General features: G+C 39.7%; 1 protein-coding gene across 1 annotated transcript; it reads right to left on the minus strand.

The window, feature by feature from the left end:
• Positions 1-2,828: 2,828 nt before the first annotated feature.
• Positions 2,829-16,806, minus strand: LOC145397187 (transcription factor E2F4-like). Its single transcript, XM_080270386.1, has 9 exons — positions 16,699-16,806; positions 13,127-13,348; positions 12,632-12,790; positions 10,774-10,881; positions 9,646-9,813; positions 7,304-7,466; positions 5,654-5,773; positions 5,451-5,504; positions 2,829-2,962 (listed from the first exon to the last, which is right to left on the minus strand). The coding sequence occupies exons 1-9, from the start codon at positions 16,804-16,806 to the stop codon at positions 2,829-2,831; spliced, it is 1,236 nt and encodes a 411-aa protein (XP_080126512.1).
• Positions 16,807-18,791: the final 1,985 nt, after the last annotated feature.

Raw genomic sequence — 18,791 nt, forward strand, 5'->3', positions numbered from 1 at the left:
TAAAAATCATCTGGAGGTATCAAGAACAAAATACCAAGACATCACAGTGCTGAAAAGGGGTAATCAAAACCATCCAGCCAACAATGTCATTTCTCCCTAGTACAGTACTGTATTGTTGCTCTGGGTTTGCAAAAGCCCTTTCATGTACACTAGAGTATCAGTATTCCTTGCTGTAAGTATGTACCTGTATCCATGTTTCTGGACAAAACAGATGCAAAACCAACACTCAGGCCCAATTAACAGTTACTCAGAAACACCAGATAAAATGAAACTTATAAATACTTCTTAGTGCCAACTCAGTCAATGTACTCGGAATTACAATACAGGTAAACAGTATTTATAATGAAACTTATGGAAAAATTCTGCTAAGACCAAATTCATAGTTATTGTACTCAGAATAACCAGACATACTGCAACATACAGATAGACATTACTCAGGCTTTGTTTTTTGTTTACACAGAAATATTGCTCGGGGCCATAGCCAATCTTTTGCTGCTAAGAATTAAATAATATGCTGGTACCAACACTTGCGGTGAAACGCGGCTCAGGCCTATAACATACTGAAACTCGGTGGCCAACAAACATACTAACACAGTGAAGCACTGCTCAACATTATAGGGTAATGACACTTTGAATGACGTGCAGCATGATCAATAATGTACATTATTCCCCTAAACAAAAGTGCTGTACTGTATGTACTCTGTATTTTATTCTTGCTACCACTAGGCAAATTTATCTTGCTTACGATTTTTTTTTTTTTTAAGAGGTTAGATATAGCCTTCTTTTACTCTACTAAAAAAGTCTCTCTTAGGTCTGTATTTTTCATGGTCGGTAGGTGTACTAACACCTATTCCTTTCCAAGATAGTGCTCCTAATTTCACATTAATATTGTCTAGTAACAAAACACAAAAATGGTGCCAAGTTTCCATATCAGAGTTGGTCAGGGTACAGCTGATACTTTCCATGGACTGTAAGATAAACTAAGTACCAAAACCAACTAATTATGTCACAACAGTTACTGGAAGCTGTTCAGATAAAAAACAGACGTGTGTAAGATTGGCAGCTGGATTTTGGACTCTTATGTACAATAAGGGAGTCTCGGCTTAGACTTTGACTCAATGTACAGTTCCTCAAAACTATGCCGTCTACATCTTTTAAAAACTGACACAGTAACCATTAATATCCAATATATGACCATTATGCCGGGAATCCAACCCGGGTTCGATTCCCGGCATAATAGTAATATATTGGATGATTTTTCCTGTGTAAAGTGCAGGATTCTATCTTCAACCATTAATATGATACAAGTGAATACCAATATGTCATATGCAAAAGTAAACTGGTAAATAAGTGATATCAGAATAGCTGGTACGCACACAAGAATATAATCTCTATTCAGACAAATACCTTCTGGTAGTAAAAAGAATAAAACAAACGTACATAATCTGTTTCAATTATTTACATCATTCGTTTCAACTGCTTATGTGAACAACGCCGATGTAAAGAAAATATATTACTGTCCTGTGTACTGTTTGTGCTTGGAGGTATCACTTCTCTGTTTATTGACAACCCACACTTTTTTATTACCAATATACAAGGTGGCCCATATATAACACTCCCCTTCCACTCCAGTAAGTAATTTCTCATGTGTTGTAGGGGCTGCTCAATTAGTGTTATCAGCATCTACCTGCATTATTTATTCACTTCATACTCCACTTCCACTCTGCCTGGCAACTGCTGGACTGTTGTGAGAAAGGCTGTCAGTGCTAGCAGTATCTGCCCAGCATCATTTGCTCATTTCCTACACCCACTGCCACAACCACACACACACACAAGCCAAAAGAGTTATCAATATCTACCCAGCATCATTACTTATTTCCTATTCTCACTGCCACAACCACACCCACACCAGCCAAAAGAGAGTCATCAATATCTACCCTACAACATTTATTCATATCCGACAACCACTGCCACAACCACATCCACACTGACCAAAAGAGTGTTAACATCTACCATACCCAACATCATTTATTCATTTCCTACTCCCACTATCACACCCACACCCACACCAGCTGACTGTGCTGTCCCCACAACACAAAAATTACTGCTTCGTGTTTGTAGTGAAGTGTTGCTTTGGACAACCCCGTATATTACTAACATATTCTGTGACACATAATCAGATCAGAAACACTACTGACTGTTCCTTGCACTAATACTGTCCACATTACACTGAGTTGTATTGTAAGAGGCTTTGGAGATTTCTTGACACCTCTTTCTTAGTTATTTATTCTGCACCTCCATACCCTCTATGAAGTTAACAATAGGAAATACAATGTGAAGGTGTAATGCATTAAAAAAAAAAAAAAAAAAAAAAAAAAAAAAAAAGCATACACCTCAATACTATCTCACACTACTGATGGAAAATTCAGTATGTCTATATTAAAATTATACAAATTACAAACCAGAGAATGTTAAGGTGTAATCACCAAAATAAATCACTAAGGAAGATGTGCGAGAGAGCCCTGGGGGGGGGGGGGGACTTAAGATGCAAAATAAATCACTACAGAAGAAATGCTACGAACCCTCCAATATAAATTACGCAGAAGAAAATGTTAAGGTGTAATACGCAAATTAAATCACTAAGGAAACGGTGCTACAAAATGTCATACATATTACCCAAAAGAAAATGTTTCAGTGTAATACGCAAAATAAATCGCTTATGAAAACGTTCTACAAAGCCTCCTACGTCACCTACAAAAAAGCCTATAAAGTCAAGCCCCTCCTGAGTATTATTCTGAATTACCCTTCGCTAACGTACACCCAAATTGTCACTGTAAGTCCGAATCAAGGGAACTTAACATAGGGACGTCAAAGAAATCACACACGCCTTCCGTTTCATCCAGGTTGAACATATAATCTCGTTCCGATGGTGGTGGGCTGAGTCGCAGCAAAGGAGCAAACACTGTGGAGGAAATATTAGACATTAGCTTACTTCTTAGTTTAGTTTATTTCTCATCTATCTTGACTCCCTGTGTAGGCTAGACAATCCATTTCCTAGGGAACAGTAACCTCCCATGCAGAATATAACTTTAGCCTGGGTCTTATGTACCTGATTTCTTGTATATCTTGACCCGAGGTGTAGCTAGATAGTCCATTCCCTATGATCCAGCAGTTCTACCATGCAGATCATAAGCCTGTTCTTGGCTTGGTTCACTTCTTGTGTAGCTGACTCCTGGTATAGGCTAGATAATTCATTCCCTGTAGTTCAGCAGTCCTCCTAAGCAGAACATATGACTAGCTGGGGTCTAACAGTCTATTTCTTGTGAATCCGACTCCAGACATAGACTAAACAATTCATTCTCTGAGGTCACACACTTTTATGTCACTCTCTTCTTGTTCAAGTGCCCCCTGGCTCACCTGGACAAAAACCAGGTGGACCGCAGGAAAACGGCCACTTTAAGCTAGCACTTTTGGCAATCTTTTATTGAGGGTATGTTCAAGGTTTGTCCGTGTTGCATGTGGTGCACAAATTAAGTGTGTCATGAGGGGGGCTGCATTACAGCGAGAATAAGTGTGATGCCTGGGAGTTGTAGGTTGTGTTGGTACTGAAGAAGAGGACACTGGCCATGCTGTTGTCTGGTTAGAGGAACTGAGCTCTCTGGGAAGGTTAAATTCGGTGGCATGAGTGTCTGGTTAGAATTCATGCAGAAAGCTGTTGTAGGTTGCAGGATGTTGACTGCAGGATGAAGGTTGTGTGTTTCAATGCTGTATAAGCAGGGTATCCATGCTATGTTCAGGATTCTAGCTATGCTGATGCATCTCCTTAATTTTTAAAAGCAGTCTTCCATGCATACAAGTTTCTTCTTCACCTGATGGTCACTTGGCACACTTTGATGAAATAGTAACCTCCTTGGATTGACAATTTAGCTTCATGCTCACCACCAATTAATGACTAAACTAAAATTAGGTGCATAACATAATTGGACAAGTTTTACAGCAACATGTACATGCTTACGTGAAAAATAGGTAGGACGACGATAACGCGACAATAATTTATGCATAATGATGATCAGAATTATCATCATTAATACAAGATGATGATGACGATTCATACAGGTATGCAGAATGATGATGATGATAAATATGATCAAACTGACAGAAGAAAGCACTGAGATCTGTATAAGTTGTAAGAGTTTACATGTAGGGTTTGAGTGTGTATAACTGTAGCCCATTTCCCTGCCTGCATGATTAGTTACCATATTGTTCATACAGTCCACCATCTCCCCTATGGTATTATTTGCCATGGTCAGTGGCAGTCACGCACCTACTACTAAAACTAGTATTGGCAGGTAAGGTTAAATCAAATTAAGTTAGTCATGAGAGGGATACAATTTCTCTCACAGCACATTCAGGAAATATGTCACCATTATATAATCAATGCTATCCAATTCCCTTATTTGGATACTTCACTCCTCCCCAGGGACAACTAACTTACTGATGCCAGGAAGGACAGCCAGTCAGAAGTGCTACAAATTTCAAATGTGTCCTCTATGGGCAATGACTTTGCTCTTCAAGCGGAGTGCACTACACCAACATAACACTATACATTAAACTCCATGGAAGCACCTCTTTCCATTACATATTCCAAATGGCTTAAATTACCTTTATCAGCACATGCACATATATAAATACCGGTACAGTAAATACACTATATAAATAAACACACACACACACACTATATACGTACCTTTAATCACTCTGCCATGAGAGGCTTCCCCTAGGTGTAACTAATCCTTCCAACAGATGCAGAAAATGCCATCTAACTACAAAGGTTAAACACAAATCACATCCCACACTTCCTCTTAACCCTTCAGAAGGCATGAGTTTCCCTCAGATGAATAAAATCACCAAGAAGCTGCCACAACACTGTACAATACCCACGTGAAACCCTGCCCTCTAATGTTAAGGAACCCCATTATGAAGCTGGTTATGGTACAGCTGGGGTTTTCAGTGCACTGAACACCTACGCAAGTATCAAACCAGTTGTTTACTTCCCAACAGTTGCCATAAACTATTCATTAATGGATATTTTCTCTCTCTTAGGTTTTTTCTCATTCTGGATCCTACCCCACCCCATCCTTTGGCTGGGAAAGAAGTCTAGGTGATGATGGAAAATAACTGAAGTTATCTTACATGTATAGTAAGGTAGGTAATAATGAATCTCACTCTGAACTTGCTTTCTCTGTGACTGATTTTTCTGTTGGAGGGCGATCATTTGGTGATTACCAAGATTATAGCCTTTTTCACTTTTATGGTGGTCCCTCCAAGGTCAAATGTAGCCAACAATATACACCAAACACAAAGAAACATTTGTAATCTAAAAATAGAATGCATAAACTAAAATAAAGTGAACAAATAAAACATTTAAAATCAGAGTTTCAGGTACTCACTTTCAGCAGATATCAACTCTTCTATGAAACCTTCCCCAGGATTCAATACTGTATCTGCAAGAAACACAAGAACCCCTAAGTAACAGAGCTATTTTAAAGGAAACGAGCCAGCATATTTCACACAACAATACTACTACTACAATACTTGGTTAAAACTCAATCAAGTAAATGGTTTAACTATCAACTAAAGTTAATCAAGTTACCGGTGGTGCGGGGGAAGAGAGGTGAGAGGGTTCTGCTCTCCTCAATCTGCTCCTGCTTAATGTTTATGACAGGTGTGGGGAGTGTTGCTTCCTCCACTTTCTCTCGTTTCACCACAACATCTGGAAGGCCAAATGCATCAAGTTCAATACAAATTCATCATCATCACCACCATCATCATCATCTTCAAAGCCATGCACCTTCCGGGAATCCCCGAATAGGATGGCCATGACAGAAACGCGTCCTAGGTACTTTATCCTTCCACATCACTCCTCTTACTCTCTCAAATGCTTCTCTTCTTCGTCTTTCCTTCATTTTAGTAATTTACTTAATAATAAGTGATGTGTGTGTGGATCATGGCGCCTGGTGGTTTAGTGGGTAATTAAGGCACTCCAATTGGATGAAGCCGGTGAAGGTTTACATCCAAGGGGTGGTTGGGGTTATTGCTCACGTAATGCCACTCAGGGATGAGTGAGGCCGGTCACTCTCACCTTAAATGTCAGAACCAACTTGCCCAGCCCCGGGATCCTATGCTCCTCATGGGGCAACATAGGATTGGATGATGGATGGACAAAATAATACAGTACATTCAAAGCCACACTCATTGACACTGGACAATTTTATGCACTTCTTCCTTAGCCTTATATGTTATTTCTTATATTAAATCAACAAAGTCCCTTGCATTTTTATTTATACCATTCTCGTACTGATACAGTTTACATCAACACACAAGACGATACTAAGGTGTCATGTGCAGAAAAAATCAGTAAGGAAGAGGTGTTAAAACTGCTACAATAAAAGTCCTCTCACTCAGCATCTTCAGGACTAAGCAGGTGAAAAAAGAGCAAAAATTGCCAAATGACCAGGAAAACCTCCCAAAAAGTTTCTAGCAATCATGGTCGGTCACCCCAATGCAATCAGTGTCTAGCAAGGATTATTGGTCAATCCTAAGCACTAAATATTGAATAAGCAACTGATATTATATGTATTTATTGATACAATACACACGAACCTTAACCTAGGTGTATTTACATATGTACACCCTAAAATAGCACGACAAACTTTCAAAACTTTTGAAAGGTCCCACTCACAAAGCCAAACACTCATGACTGATGATGGCCGACTGCACATGCAGTGTTGGCAAGCAAAAATTTTCAAAAGCGTTAAGCTCAACTTTAAAATGTGATAAGCTATAGGTGAACTGTTCAAATTTTGCGCTAAATTGGACTTCAAAATGTGCTATATATAGAAGAAAATTTAATACTGTATATATTGGTGCTAAATTATTAAGAAAAGCATTACATCTAGTGCCAACAGCGCCAAATTGGCAACTCACATGGGTACCAGCGACAAGCTGGTGACCCCATCACGTCGCAGGTGCTGATTAGCTCACCACATGTGCCAAAAGAGCAGAGAACTTTCATAATGGGATTATTCATGAAAACCGCCGAAAGACCGGAAATACCGTAAGACCATATGCTGAATGAGAGGACTTTTACTGTATACAGTGCATGAAGGGCATTAAGCCAAAGAAGCAGCGAACTGATGACATCTAAGTATAATGTAATCTCAAGTTTACAATATTATTAGTCATCAAAGAAAGTGTTGCTGCCTAAAACAAATAATACATGCCAAACAATGCACCAACAAACCTCCAACTGTTTGTGATGCAGCTGCCGCCGCTGCTGCTGCTGCAGCTGCTTCTTGGCGTTTACGTGCTCTTCTCGGTGCAAGAGCCTCTGTAACACTACTCACTCCTGCTGACGCCTTACGTGGAACTCTGCGCGACACTGGGGCTGCCTCCGCTACCTCACTCTGCAAGATTTAAAAATAGTCATTATTTACTTTCACTCCTCCACTGCACTATCAAAATCATCACCACCACCATCATCATCATCATCATCCTGACTATAATGCCCGCAAAAAAGAAGGAATGTAGAATCCAAAAATACAAAATACAAAATTAGAAATATAAGAAACATAATCTTTGCCATGGGGAGGAGGAGGAAATCTCAACATTCAGTCCCTCTTCTCGCCCTCAGAATCACTTCCATAGACTTTCTCTACACATTTTCTCCTTGCGATCATACTATCTATGCACACTCTCCTCTGGTGCTGTAGAGGGATGCCTTCCCATGGTGGCAACAACATACCCAGGGAACTCCATGGCCCACTTTTATAAACATCCCTTAATTCCCTCCCTATCATCCAAAACAAGGTGATCTGCAAGAGAAGGATAATTCCAGTCTACAGTCCTCCAGGGTGATGTTCCATTAAGCTTGGGGACATCATAACAAAACAGCCGAACTCTTCTCTCCCTCTGATCAATGGACCAGGAGAATACAAGATTCCCATGAAGCCCTTCAGTTTTTTAACCAACCTTTGCTTGCAATATGTAATCAATATGGGTGGCCTTCATACCAAAGACCTTCCCTGGCTATGAATACAAAACAAAACTGTAGGGATGGATGAATGAGGTGTTCAGGTAAGTGTTAGAGGCTGATACCAATAAATATGAATTTAAGGTGACCTATTATGAGCATCAGAATGTGCAGTAAACATTATCCAAATCCTATATCCCTCTATTATATTGGGAGGAATATGAACCAGAAATTGAACAAGAAAACACAAGAGTAGAACTATCAACAGAATACCCTGAGGTACTTGGCTCCATTTACATCAGCAGTACCAATACTGCTGGTTATACAAATGTTCCTTAACTTCCTCTCCGTCCCACAAATGGATGATGGTGGACTCCAGAAAAAAGTCATCAACCCACACTCTAGAAAAAAGTCATCAACCTACACTCAGTCAGTTTCACTTCCAAATGACCATGGAGCTACAGCAACAACAAATCTTCAACTTTATTTATCACTGGGGAGTTTTTTCAAACTGGAGAAATATAAATTACCTTTAGTTAATCCACTCACTACAACAAAATGAGTAAAAATCACTGGGAAAAAAATAATCTTGCGATCCTTTAGCAGAAGTAAAACATAAAACCAGACTTACGAATGGGTAGTACAGTAATTCACTTACTTGTGTAGTCATTATAATCTTGATTTTTTTTTTTAGCAACTAAGGATAGGATAAGGAAGGACCCAGCAAGAAAGAAAAAGAAATACAAAAGTGGGAAAACTATCAGCAGTCTATCAAATGAAATGGATCACAGCCATTCAAGCCCCTGCTATCTAATTACCACTCCTTTATTGCTACATAACGGGTGTACCACTGGGCTGGGATATTTAGTTTAGACACTTCAAGAGAAACTAACCACTCACTCATCGCTGAGACGTATTATATATAAACCCCTGCCACCCCTTGGATGTAAACCTTTCTGAGCCACACCTGATCCATCTGCAAGATCACCAGGAGTCTATGATTATATGGTTACCACCCAAAGTAGCATGGCCTTATTCTTAAAACATTCATTGGCACTGGTAATTCCCAGGAAAGCCAACATCAAGCGTTACTGTGAATAGATATTTCTTATTTTTCGATACTTCATCAAGGCTGATAAATACTTATGATTTAACATACCGATAGGAGTGAATGCCAGGCAAAAAGCAATGTATACCTTGGAGAGACCATAAATGGTTTCAAGCCTGCTATCATCCAATTATTTATTTCTCCGTTTGGAGTGTACAGGCCCAGGGCATGGCTACTCAGTCTGCACATTTAAGGTGAGTGACCAGTTGCCTGTCCCAAAATGGTATACATGACATTAAACCCCAACTACTCCTTGGATTTAGACACATGATTACAATGATGCAACTCACTAGACCACCAGGGGTCTACTTGTCAGCAACATGTTTACTAACTAATATATTCATTGGTTTCCTGGATTACAGGACACCCATATAGTTTATCACTCAGTGTGGAGCCACTTGAAAGTAGCAGTACATAAAGTAGATGATAGGTGCCCCCACCTGCTGCAAACTGGCTTTCTACTGTATAAAATAATATCAAGTACAACCAAATCCCATGCACTAACCTCTGTATGCGTAACGGTGGGTGTGGGTGGGGTGTGGACGGTGATACCCTTCTGTGGGGTAACATGGGGTCTGGTGGGGGGAGGTTGTTGGACAGGAGGTGACAATGCCGCTCTCTTCATACCTTTCCTCTCACCCTCCTGTTTCAATACACCAGCAGGAGGAGGAACCTACAACATGAAGAAAGGGAGATGTGGGTTATAAGTCTCCGAAAGAAATGGAAAAGAACTAAAAAGACAGATAAAGAGTGTGTGCTATGTGTCTAACTGTAGCAGAGGAGGAACCTACAGCATCCAGATGTGTGGGTCACAGCTTCTCATAAAAACATTATAAGAAGTATGCACGTGTGCATGCATACACTCATTCAAGCAAGCACAAATGCACACAGACATACAAACAGTTCTCTACTGTCCTTTGCAAGAAGTAAGGTCTTTAGGCCAGACTACCATTATCTAAAATATCTATGGATAGATAATCAGCCTATGCCCCTGGAGTTGTGAATCTATACATGCAAAACATGGCCATCACTCCAAGTGGTGCCTCATAACTATTATGCCACCAACTACCCACACAAGATTAATCAGTTACTTCCATGGTTTAACATGTATTATGAGCCTTATAAATTATGACAAAATCTGCACACAAGCACACATCATCACTGATCTTAATTCTGATTAAAACTAAATCTAAGGACCTTATGCTTACAGCCTGAAATCACAAAGAGGGATGACAAACTCATAATACATTCCAAAATATGAAATACTGGCTCACAGAATCCAACAGCATTTCATTGACATCTGTCCAAACCTAGTGTCTTGCCTTTCCATTTGCCAGTGATGTTTAAGTACATGGCCATAATTTCTAAAGGAGTGAAACAGGAGCAGCAAGGAAGAAATACAGCATCCCCTGTCTGAAGATGATTATATTGCAAAAATTCAAGAGTTAAGGGAGCTTGGGCATGTTGTTAATAATTCTCCCTCTACTGTACTTTCTCTTTCCTTGCCTTCTGGTTATGGGGATTGCCCAAGAGAAAACATGGCATCATTTTTAGTTAGAGAACACACACACACACAAAGGTAGTTTATTACAAGGACTTACCAGTATTGTACTAGACCACAAGCACAACTCACCTGAACAACAACAGGAGGGGTGTGTTCCTGGTCCTGGTTGACTAGTAAAACATAGATGGGGCCACTGTCTGACTTCAAGTGGATCTGGTATTTTTTGTCTCCATATATCTGTGAAGATTTAATTTATTCCATAACAGCATAATAACCATACACTGGAAAACTGTAATGTAAAAGAATTAACAACAGGTTGGGAAAAGGTATACCAGGCTGTAAGCAAATAATAAATATATTCCAAGTGGATTTGGTATTTGTCCCTGTATATCTGTCAACATTTTATTTCTTCAGTAACATCAAAATAATCAATCACTGGAAAAATGTCATATAAATGCATCAAACACAAGTAAAGAAAAAATTTGGTAATATATGCATGCACGTGCACAATTGACCAGTAAAAACAGTGCAGTAAAATAAATGTTACAGGTATGACCTAAGAGTTTTGAGATATAAATGTATGACAGTAAATGATATACAGTATATACACCAATGGTAAGTAGCTCTTTTACCTTAACTTGGCCCATAGTTTCATCCTACTGCAGTTTGTTTCATGAGATCAGTGGCAGAAAAAGATAAAGCTACAGCTCTACATCCTTTCCACAGCACCTTTTCATGACCATCATATTCTATAGTACCTGTAATCAATTTTTCCAGCTCAATGGCACAAAATTATGATGCTATGGCTCTGCATCTTTTCCACAATTTCATGACTGGCATGAACTTCTAGTGTGACTCAAATCATCACAAATTAGAATTTAAGAAGGAGAGCTTGGCAATTTTAGGTCTAGTTAGGGTAAGAAGAGGACAGGCAAGCTCAGCAATCAAGTAGGATAGATGGCAACTTTAGGTTAGGTCTGAGTTGAAAGAGAATAGGCACAATCAGCATTCTAAGGAGACAAAAATTTTAGACCAAATTAGTATTTAACCCCCAAGCATTATTTTGGCACGGACGCTCTCTCACCAACAGGCGTATTTCCCAAAGTAGCCAGTTTTCAAACCTTCATATCGGGGAAAGTATACCAGTTAGGTAAACAAATTTAAGACCATATTACTCACCAACACTTCTTGCAAATGAAAGCATCTCCAGATCTGCAGGTGGCTGCGCTGATGAGTATGGACGTAAAGAAGATGAGTAACTTTGGCACTCAAAGCAGGATATATTCGTGTGTGCACATGCAGCCCCAACTTTGGCTCTGCTTTCAACGTGATAACTTCACTACTGGATACTCTAGACACAGTGGCATCCAAGGCACATCCTATGGCACCATCACTGAGCCCTTTCCTAGTATCCTTGGAACGAGGCTTGGCAGGGGTGATTGAGGCAAGAGGTCCACGTGAGGTGGGAATGGAATCGGACAAGAAGTTTCAGAAATCATAGTTCTACACCGCAAAGTCACGTAATAGGCTGAGGTACACTTGTGTGTGGTGGTGGGAGCCTCTCCCCACCCTTTGGTGCCGAGATCAAATTTAATGGCAGCCGGTTCAAACGATGGCAAGAATACATTAGCAGCTCCTCCCGGCACCCGGCAGTCCTTGTCCATCCATTTTGCCATGGTATATGCCGCTTCCCGGTGCATAGGGGTTAAGAGGGGTTGGGGGGTGGGGGCAAACTCAGCATTCAAGATGGAGAGATGGTAATTTTATGCCAATTTAAACATAAATTCAGCATTCCAGACAATGAGTTGGCAAACTTAGGCCAAGTTAGAGTAAGATATGGAGCTACACGAAGCATTCAAAATGAAACGATGGTAATTTCAGGGCAAGTCAGAGTGAAAAGGGTGTAGGCAAACTCAGCATCCAAAATAATAGATAGTAAACTGTAGGCCAAATCAGAGTAAAAAGAGTACTGTCTAAGTACACAAACCGTGTGAGGGATGGGCACCTCCAGTTGGGTTCCTGATGGTGCCTGTATGGCCAGCAAGGTGTCTCCCTGAAAGCAGTTACATATGTCTTCATGGTTGACGTAGGCCATTTTGTAGTTGCTCAAGTCTTCAGTGATGTTCTTGATGCTTTGCTGTACATACTGCAGAAAAGATCCCTCATATTAGAACACGAATACTACATTATCCTTGCCCTTATTCACATGTAGATTGGTTGGGGTAAAAAATATATACTGTACATATATGGTAAATACCGGTATGCATGGAGGTAAAAAACATATACTGTACTGTACATATATGGTAAATACCGGTATGCATGGTGATGTAAATTGGGAGAAACTGGCAAATCTGCTGTAGTGGAAGCAATGGAACTTTAAGAGATAATTTTTCTTTAATCTATTAAGGACGTAACAGAAAAATCTCAGAAGCAGCTTATAAGGACTGCCAATACTGTACTGGGATACATGTAAAGCACTAACCTGCCTGTGCTGATCTAACATCTTCTCATGCTGGTCCAGCTCTGATATCTCCTCCTTCAGCATGGAGGCACGGTCTGTGTACTCCTGAGTGTTGGACCCCGGCCCACCGCCCTTCCACACAATAGAATTTTTGCTCTTCTTCTCAATCAATCCGATGCCCTCCAGAACGTTTGTGATGTCATATATTCGTCTCTTCTGACGCACTGCCAACTGGTCTGCTGCCTGAGAGTACCGTATAAATTTATATCAGTTAACAGGAAATGAGAGAGTAATCAAGTTAACTGGGAATAATAATAATAATAATAATAATAATAATAATAATAATAATGGCAACCCCGGTCTCATCTGAACGTGAACCAAGTGGACCGCAGATTAAAGCTGACCTTCTTCCACAGTCCACCATCCTCCTTCTGGGGAACAGGGAGGAAGGTGAAGACCATTTACAAAATCAGGCAGTTCCACCAATAATTGGTATAATCAGTACCACTAAGTCAAGGCATCCCTCTCCTGAACATCCTTAATCCCAGCACCAGATATCATAGTGAATGGATCAGGTTAGGCTAGATGAGAATTCCCATCAAACCTTGCATTGCCTCATTAAAAAAAAAAAAAAAAAAAAAATCATGCAACCTTTAGATCTATTTCCCTTGCAAATAACCCCCCAACCCTTTTTGACATTCTCTCCCCTCTAAATCTTCCCAATTCCCCCCATTAACCCTATTAATGCTTATGGTAAGTAGCAGAGTATATCTATCTATCTATTGCCAGACGCCATAATCCCGTACGGGGTGGCCATTTGACTTTGAGTTATTTGTTTTACAGGGAGGAGCACTAACCCTCCACCAACCCACTTGTTGACACGTAGGGAGCACGTATGGTTTGGTTATATGGTTACCACCCAGCGTTGTAAATGGTTTCTTGGCTTACAGGAAACCATTTGGCTTGTCACTCAATGTAAAGCCACCTGTAAAGGAAAGAAAAGCAATAAGAAGTGACAAGAAAGATGGGAGAAATAGGAAGAGAGGAGGACAGGCACAGAAAAAGAATGATAAAGGCTAAGGAAGAAGTAGGCAGCACTACATCGTCACAGTTTAAAAATTGGGAAAACTCTAAGCTTCATGCAAAAAGCAAATATGGCCTGAAAGCAGAAATTTACCAAAAATCACACTACTGCCATTACTGTACCAACACTTATCCAGTCTGGATTCTGTGTCAGTGGTGCAAAGTTCATGATCAGGTTAAAGTCTTGGAAACCTGATCGATAACAATTAACTGTAGCTATATCAAACATGAGGATTATAGCAATCTAAATGTAAAACTGGCAACTGTGTATAAAAAAAAAAAAAAAAAGCAGGGAAGGGGAATGATTTGTACAGTATTGCATTGATCATATTGGTGAAAATGGTGACATTATCAAAAAAGGGTGCTAAAATGTTAAGATCATATGGTATAAGCAAATGATCATATAATGGCTGAATGCAAATCCAGGGTGACCTTAAAAATCCCTCAATATACTATCAGGTTAAATTCTAGGAAACCTGATTCCATAACAAATGATTGTATATCAAATGTAGGAACTGTTGCAATCGTTTAAGAAAAAATAGTGATCATATACAGTATTCAAGAGATGCTAAAAATATTATAACTAGAAGTGAACAACAGCATAAGGTGATCATAAGATGGGGGATTGTCTCCATACCTGATGATACACTTCACTACATCTTTTACAAAGTCTCATAAAGGCTTAAGGTAGTTCTTTTATTTAATTATTTTTCTAATATCTTCAAAGTGGCACCATGTCTCCCTGATGCACTGGACACCAAAATAAAAAAGATAAGTCCTCAGGACAACGGGCTTCACCCTAAGATATTTCTGCTAAGTTAGAATTTAGCCAGTTACATATATGAGTTACTTGAGAGGAGCATGTGGAGTGACGTGGAGGGACAGGTTGACGAATGAAGAAGTGAAGGAACATTGTGGGGTAGATGTGGATGTGGTTGAAAAGATTAGGAGAAATACACTGAGGTGGTTTGGACATGTGGAGAGAATGGAGAATGAAAGACTGACTAAGAGGGTGTATGTAGGTGAGGTGGAGGGAGGGAGAGGGAGGGGTAGACCGAGGATGAGGTGGAGGGATGGAGTTGAGAGGTATATGAGGGAGGGGGGGGGTGAGTTGGGGGGAGGGGAGTCAAATGGTGGGTGACAGAGTGACTTGGAGGCGTTTTGTCTGTGGCCACCCTTTGCGGGGTTAGGGCGTCGGGCTATAGATAGATAGATAGATAGATATATATACTTTGATGATTTGTCTAATGTAATCAACTCATGTCAGGGACTTTCCTTGAATTTACACCAGCTGACGACAACAATCATTAGGGTCTATTCATTTATCTACTTAACTTACAGGCAAACACAGGATACGAAGTTTTGTGAGTCTTCTTTGGGTTCCTCTAATCAATAGCTACAACTTTATCCTAAACTATTTCACTTGAAACTTAGTAACAGCAAAAATGCAGGTGTTTAAAAATACCCATGGGCATCATGCTGGACTGGAGGTGTTTACTGCTCACTTCCCTGACAAACCCAAGCCAGTATATGAGGTGTGTGGTCTTTCAAGCTTAGGTTTAGTGATTGTGTGGAGGGTTAATATCATGAACTCCAAGTTTTTCTGTGCTTTTAGGTTAACTCAGAAGGCATTTCCAGTTAGTTGCAATGGCAAGTAAAAAATCAAAGTAACCAGATAGGAAAACATAAGAAAAGCATCACCTTATCCACACAAACTAGTGTTACCCTTTGTTAGAAATTTTCTGTTTATTTGATATGAATTCAAACTCAGGATGGACCAGGATGCATAATGTAAATTAGCTACTGGTAACAAATATTTTCTCACACAACTATAATTAATGGAGAGCGTAAGAAGCAAGGGAATGATATCATGAACTCAATCTATGAAAGCTGAACTTTCTCCTAAAATGTGCAATGCTTCAAGAGAGACTTTTGCAGTTTGGTCCCAATGCCACAAATTTACCGTACCTACCAGCAAGACCAAACTTACCTGACCTACTGAGGCTAACCTAACAGACCTCATTAACTGACCCTAACCTAACCATGATGCATGACAAAGTGCATAAATACCCAATCAAAACTAGCAAGACCTAACCTCTCATCTCACCTTACCTAATCTAACTAAACTAAGCCTAACACACCAAACTACCTATCCAAACCTAACTAATCTAACCAGGAGGCGTGAGTGTCCAAATCTGCAAAAATTATCGCATCTGGAAGCACGAACTTGGTACGTTGACACCGGACGCAAATTCAAACTTGTTCCAGACCACGCTCAAAACACCATAAATATTTCCTCTAATAACAAGAACCAACTTAAATAACCACACAACAATGGAAATAAGGACTCAGTGCTCTAATTTCCATGTCCGAAAGGCTAAAATACATCTTAATTACAAAGCAAACCGATATTTGGAGTTCGCTTTTTGCATCCAGACCACTGCCATCCACGCCACCTCACTTCCCGCCACTACACTAAATAATTCCCTCATTTCTCCCTATATGCTTACAGATTTAATGTCCAGCACGCCATCCTCGGCCTCCTGAAGTAGTGATACAAACTTGGAAGTGAGTAGGCCTAAAGATTTTTCCTGCCTGCTTGGGGGGATGTCTGCCATGGCCGTGTTTGTTTTGGTTCCAACAATGTTACAACTGATGGTTCTCATTTAAGTATTATTAATTTTTAAACTATCTGGTTCTTTTATCGTACTATTAATTCTAAGTCTAAATAGGAAAAATAAACTTGACTTCAAAACACAACAGGATCAATGATTACGTCAAAAAAGCGAAACATTTAACTTTTAAAAGTCTTACATGTTCCCGGCAAAAGGAGAGACAATGAACCTCGTGCATTCGAAATTTAAATCCTCCTGCAGTTACGAAAGACCTTATTCTGACTTTAAATTTATATATCAAACCTATAATAATGGCACCCAAACTTGTTCAAACTTGATAATGAATTGCTGAATAAAGGAAAATGTCAGTATTAAGCATGATACACGTTATATAAGAGTTTACGGAAAACTGGTCTCTATATCCAATGTTTCTGCTTTAATGACATTTTTAACTTATCAAAATGGCACTCAAACACTCATATTTCGTAATGCATTGTGGAATAAGGGGAAACACTTTATAACATATTAAATGTCATATAAAAGTTGTCTACAGTAGGCTATTACTGTACAGTATTTGGTTTTTACGGCTTTAACTATGTTTTAAACCAAACAAATAGGCACCCAAACATACTCAAATTCCATAATGCCTCGCTGAATAAACGAAAATACTAGTATGAGGTATATGAAAGGTTATAGGAGTTCATTAATATCCTGCAGCTTGCTTTGGCAGTACTCTCTCATTAAACTCTTCACAGCGAGGAGGGGTACCTGAGAGAGGCGCCTTCCCGTAATGGCACAAGCATGGGTGGTGGAGCTGCCTGGTTAAAAAAACGTCCCTCAACTCCCTCCCTATCCCCCGAAAGGATGATCGTGTACTCCAGAAGGGCAACTTCAGCCTGGAGTCCACTTTCAGATGGGCTTCGGGTAACAAAACAACAACTACTACTGCTACTGTATTACTATTACTACTACTACTACTACTTTTATCACTTAATTCTTGCTATCTCATGAAAATTTATTAAACTATGAGCAGAGCCTTCAAACTGGAGGTGTTATATATATTCTCTCTTTAACCCTAACTTTGCTTAAAATTGTCATCTCTCCATCCTGAATACTGATTTGCACAACAGATTAACACTACTGTACAATATGATGCTTGTCACGAGGAAGTGCTATGGAAAGGATGAAGAGCTGTAATACTGTCTTTTACTGCCAGAGTCTCCATTAACACTTCACTATAATGCTACACACGAAGTCCTATGGAAAGGATGAAGAGCCACGGTATTGTACTTTACTACCAATTAACTGTAACAATACTACATGCAGCTAGTCACGAAGAAGTGTTAAGAAAAAGGTGTAAATTAGAGCCTTAATTAATGCTGAATTTTACTAACACTGAGGTGTAATATTTTACACATGACCCTAGTCACGAAGTAGTGCTATGGAATGGATGAAAAGCAAAAGTATTGTCTTTTACTGCCATTGGTGCTAGTCACGAAGAAGTGCTATGGAAAAAGCTGTAAATTAGAGCCGTGGCACAGTTTTTCTCCCACTAAGATACGTGAAATAAGCAGCAGAAGGACGAAAATCTAGCATCCCTTCCATAGCAGTGCTTCGTGACCAGCGCTAAGTTGTGCTAATCTCTTGCTATCATTCAGCATTCAAGAAGAAGAGTGTTTCACTTACAGGCAAAAGTTATAAGTAAAAAGTTATAATATCTCTACATCCCTTCAATAGCACTTCATGACTGGCGCTAAGTTAGTTTTTTTTTTTTCCTCCGTCTATAGCTCAGGATTTCAATTTAAAGTTATAAATACAAGAAAATAATAAATCTAAATATCAACACAATATTGAAAAATAAGGTATAACTGAACGCAGTTTTGGATCCAGGCTCATCTGAACGTGAACCCGGTGGACTGCTGGATGAAGTTGCCGTTTCTGGGGACAGGGAGGGAGGTGAAGGATATTTGCAGGCCCAAGCAGCTCCA

Source organism: Coenobita brevimanus, chromosome 40, assembly GCF_032717465.1.
Source record: "Coenobita brevimanus isolate Jiangsu-jjx chromosome 40, ASM3271746v2, whole genome shotgun sequence".
NCBI lineage: Eukaryota > Metazoa > Arthropoda > Malacostraca > Decapoda > Coenobitidae > Coenobita > Coenobita brevimanus.

Excerpts from the sequence above, each read along its gene's own strand:
- LOC145397187 (XM_080270386.1), bottom strand. The coding sequence starts at position 16,806 with ATGGCAGACATCCCCCCAAGCAGGCAGGAAAAATCTTTAGGCCTACTC. Across the intron at positions 5,505-5,653 it reads TCTCTTCCCCCGCACCACCG|ATACAGTATTGAATCCTGGG; the intron begins GTAACTTGATTA and ends TGTTTCTTGCAG. Across the intron at positions 2,963-5,450 it reads AGAGTTGATATCTGCTGAAA|TGTTTGCTCCTTTGCTGCGA; the intron begins GTGAGTACCTGA and ends TTTCCTCCACAG.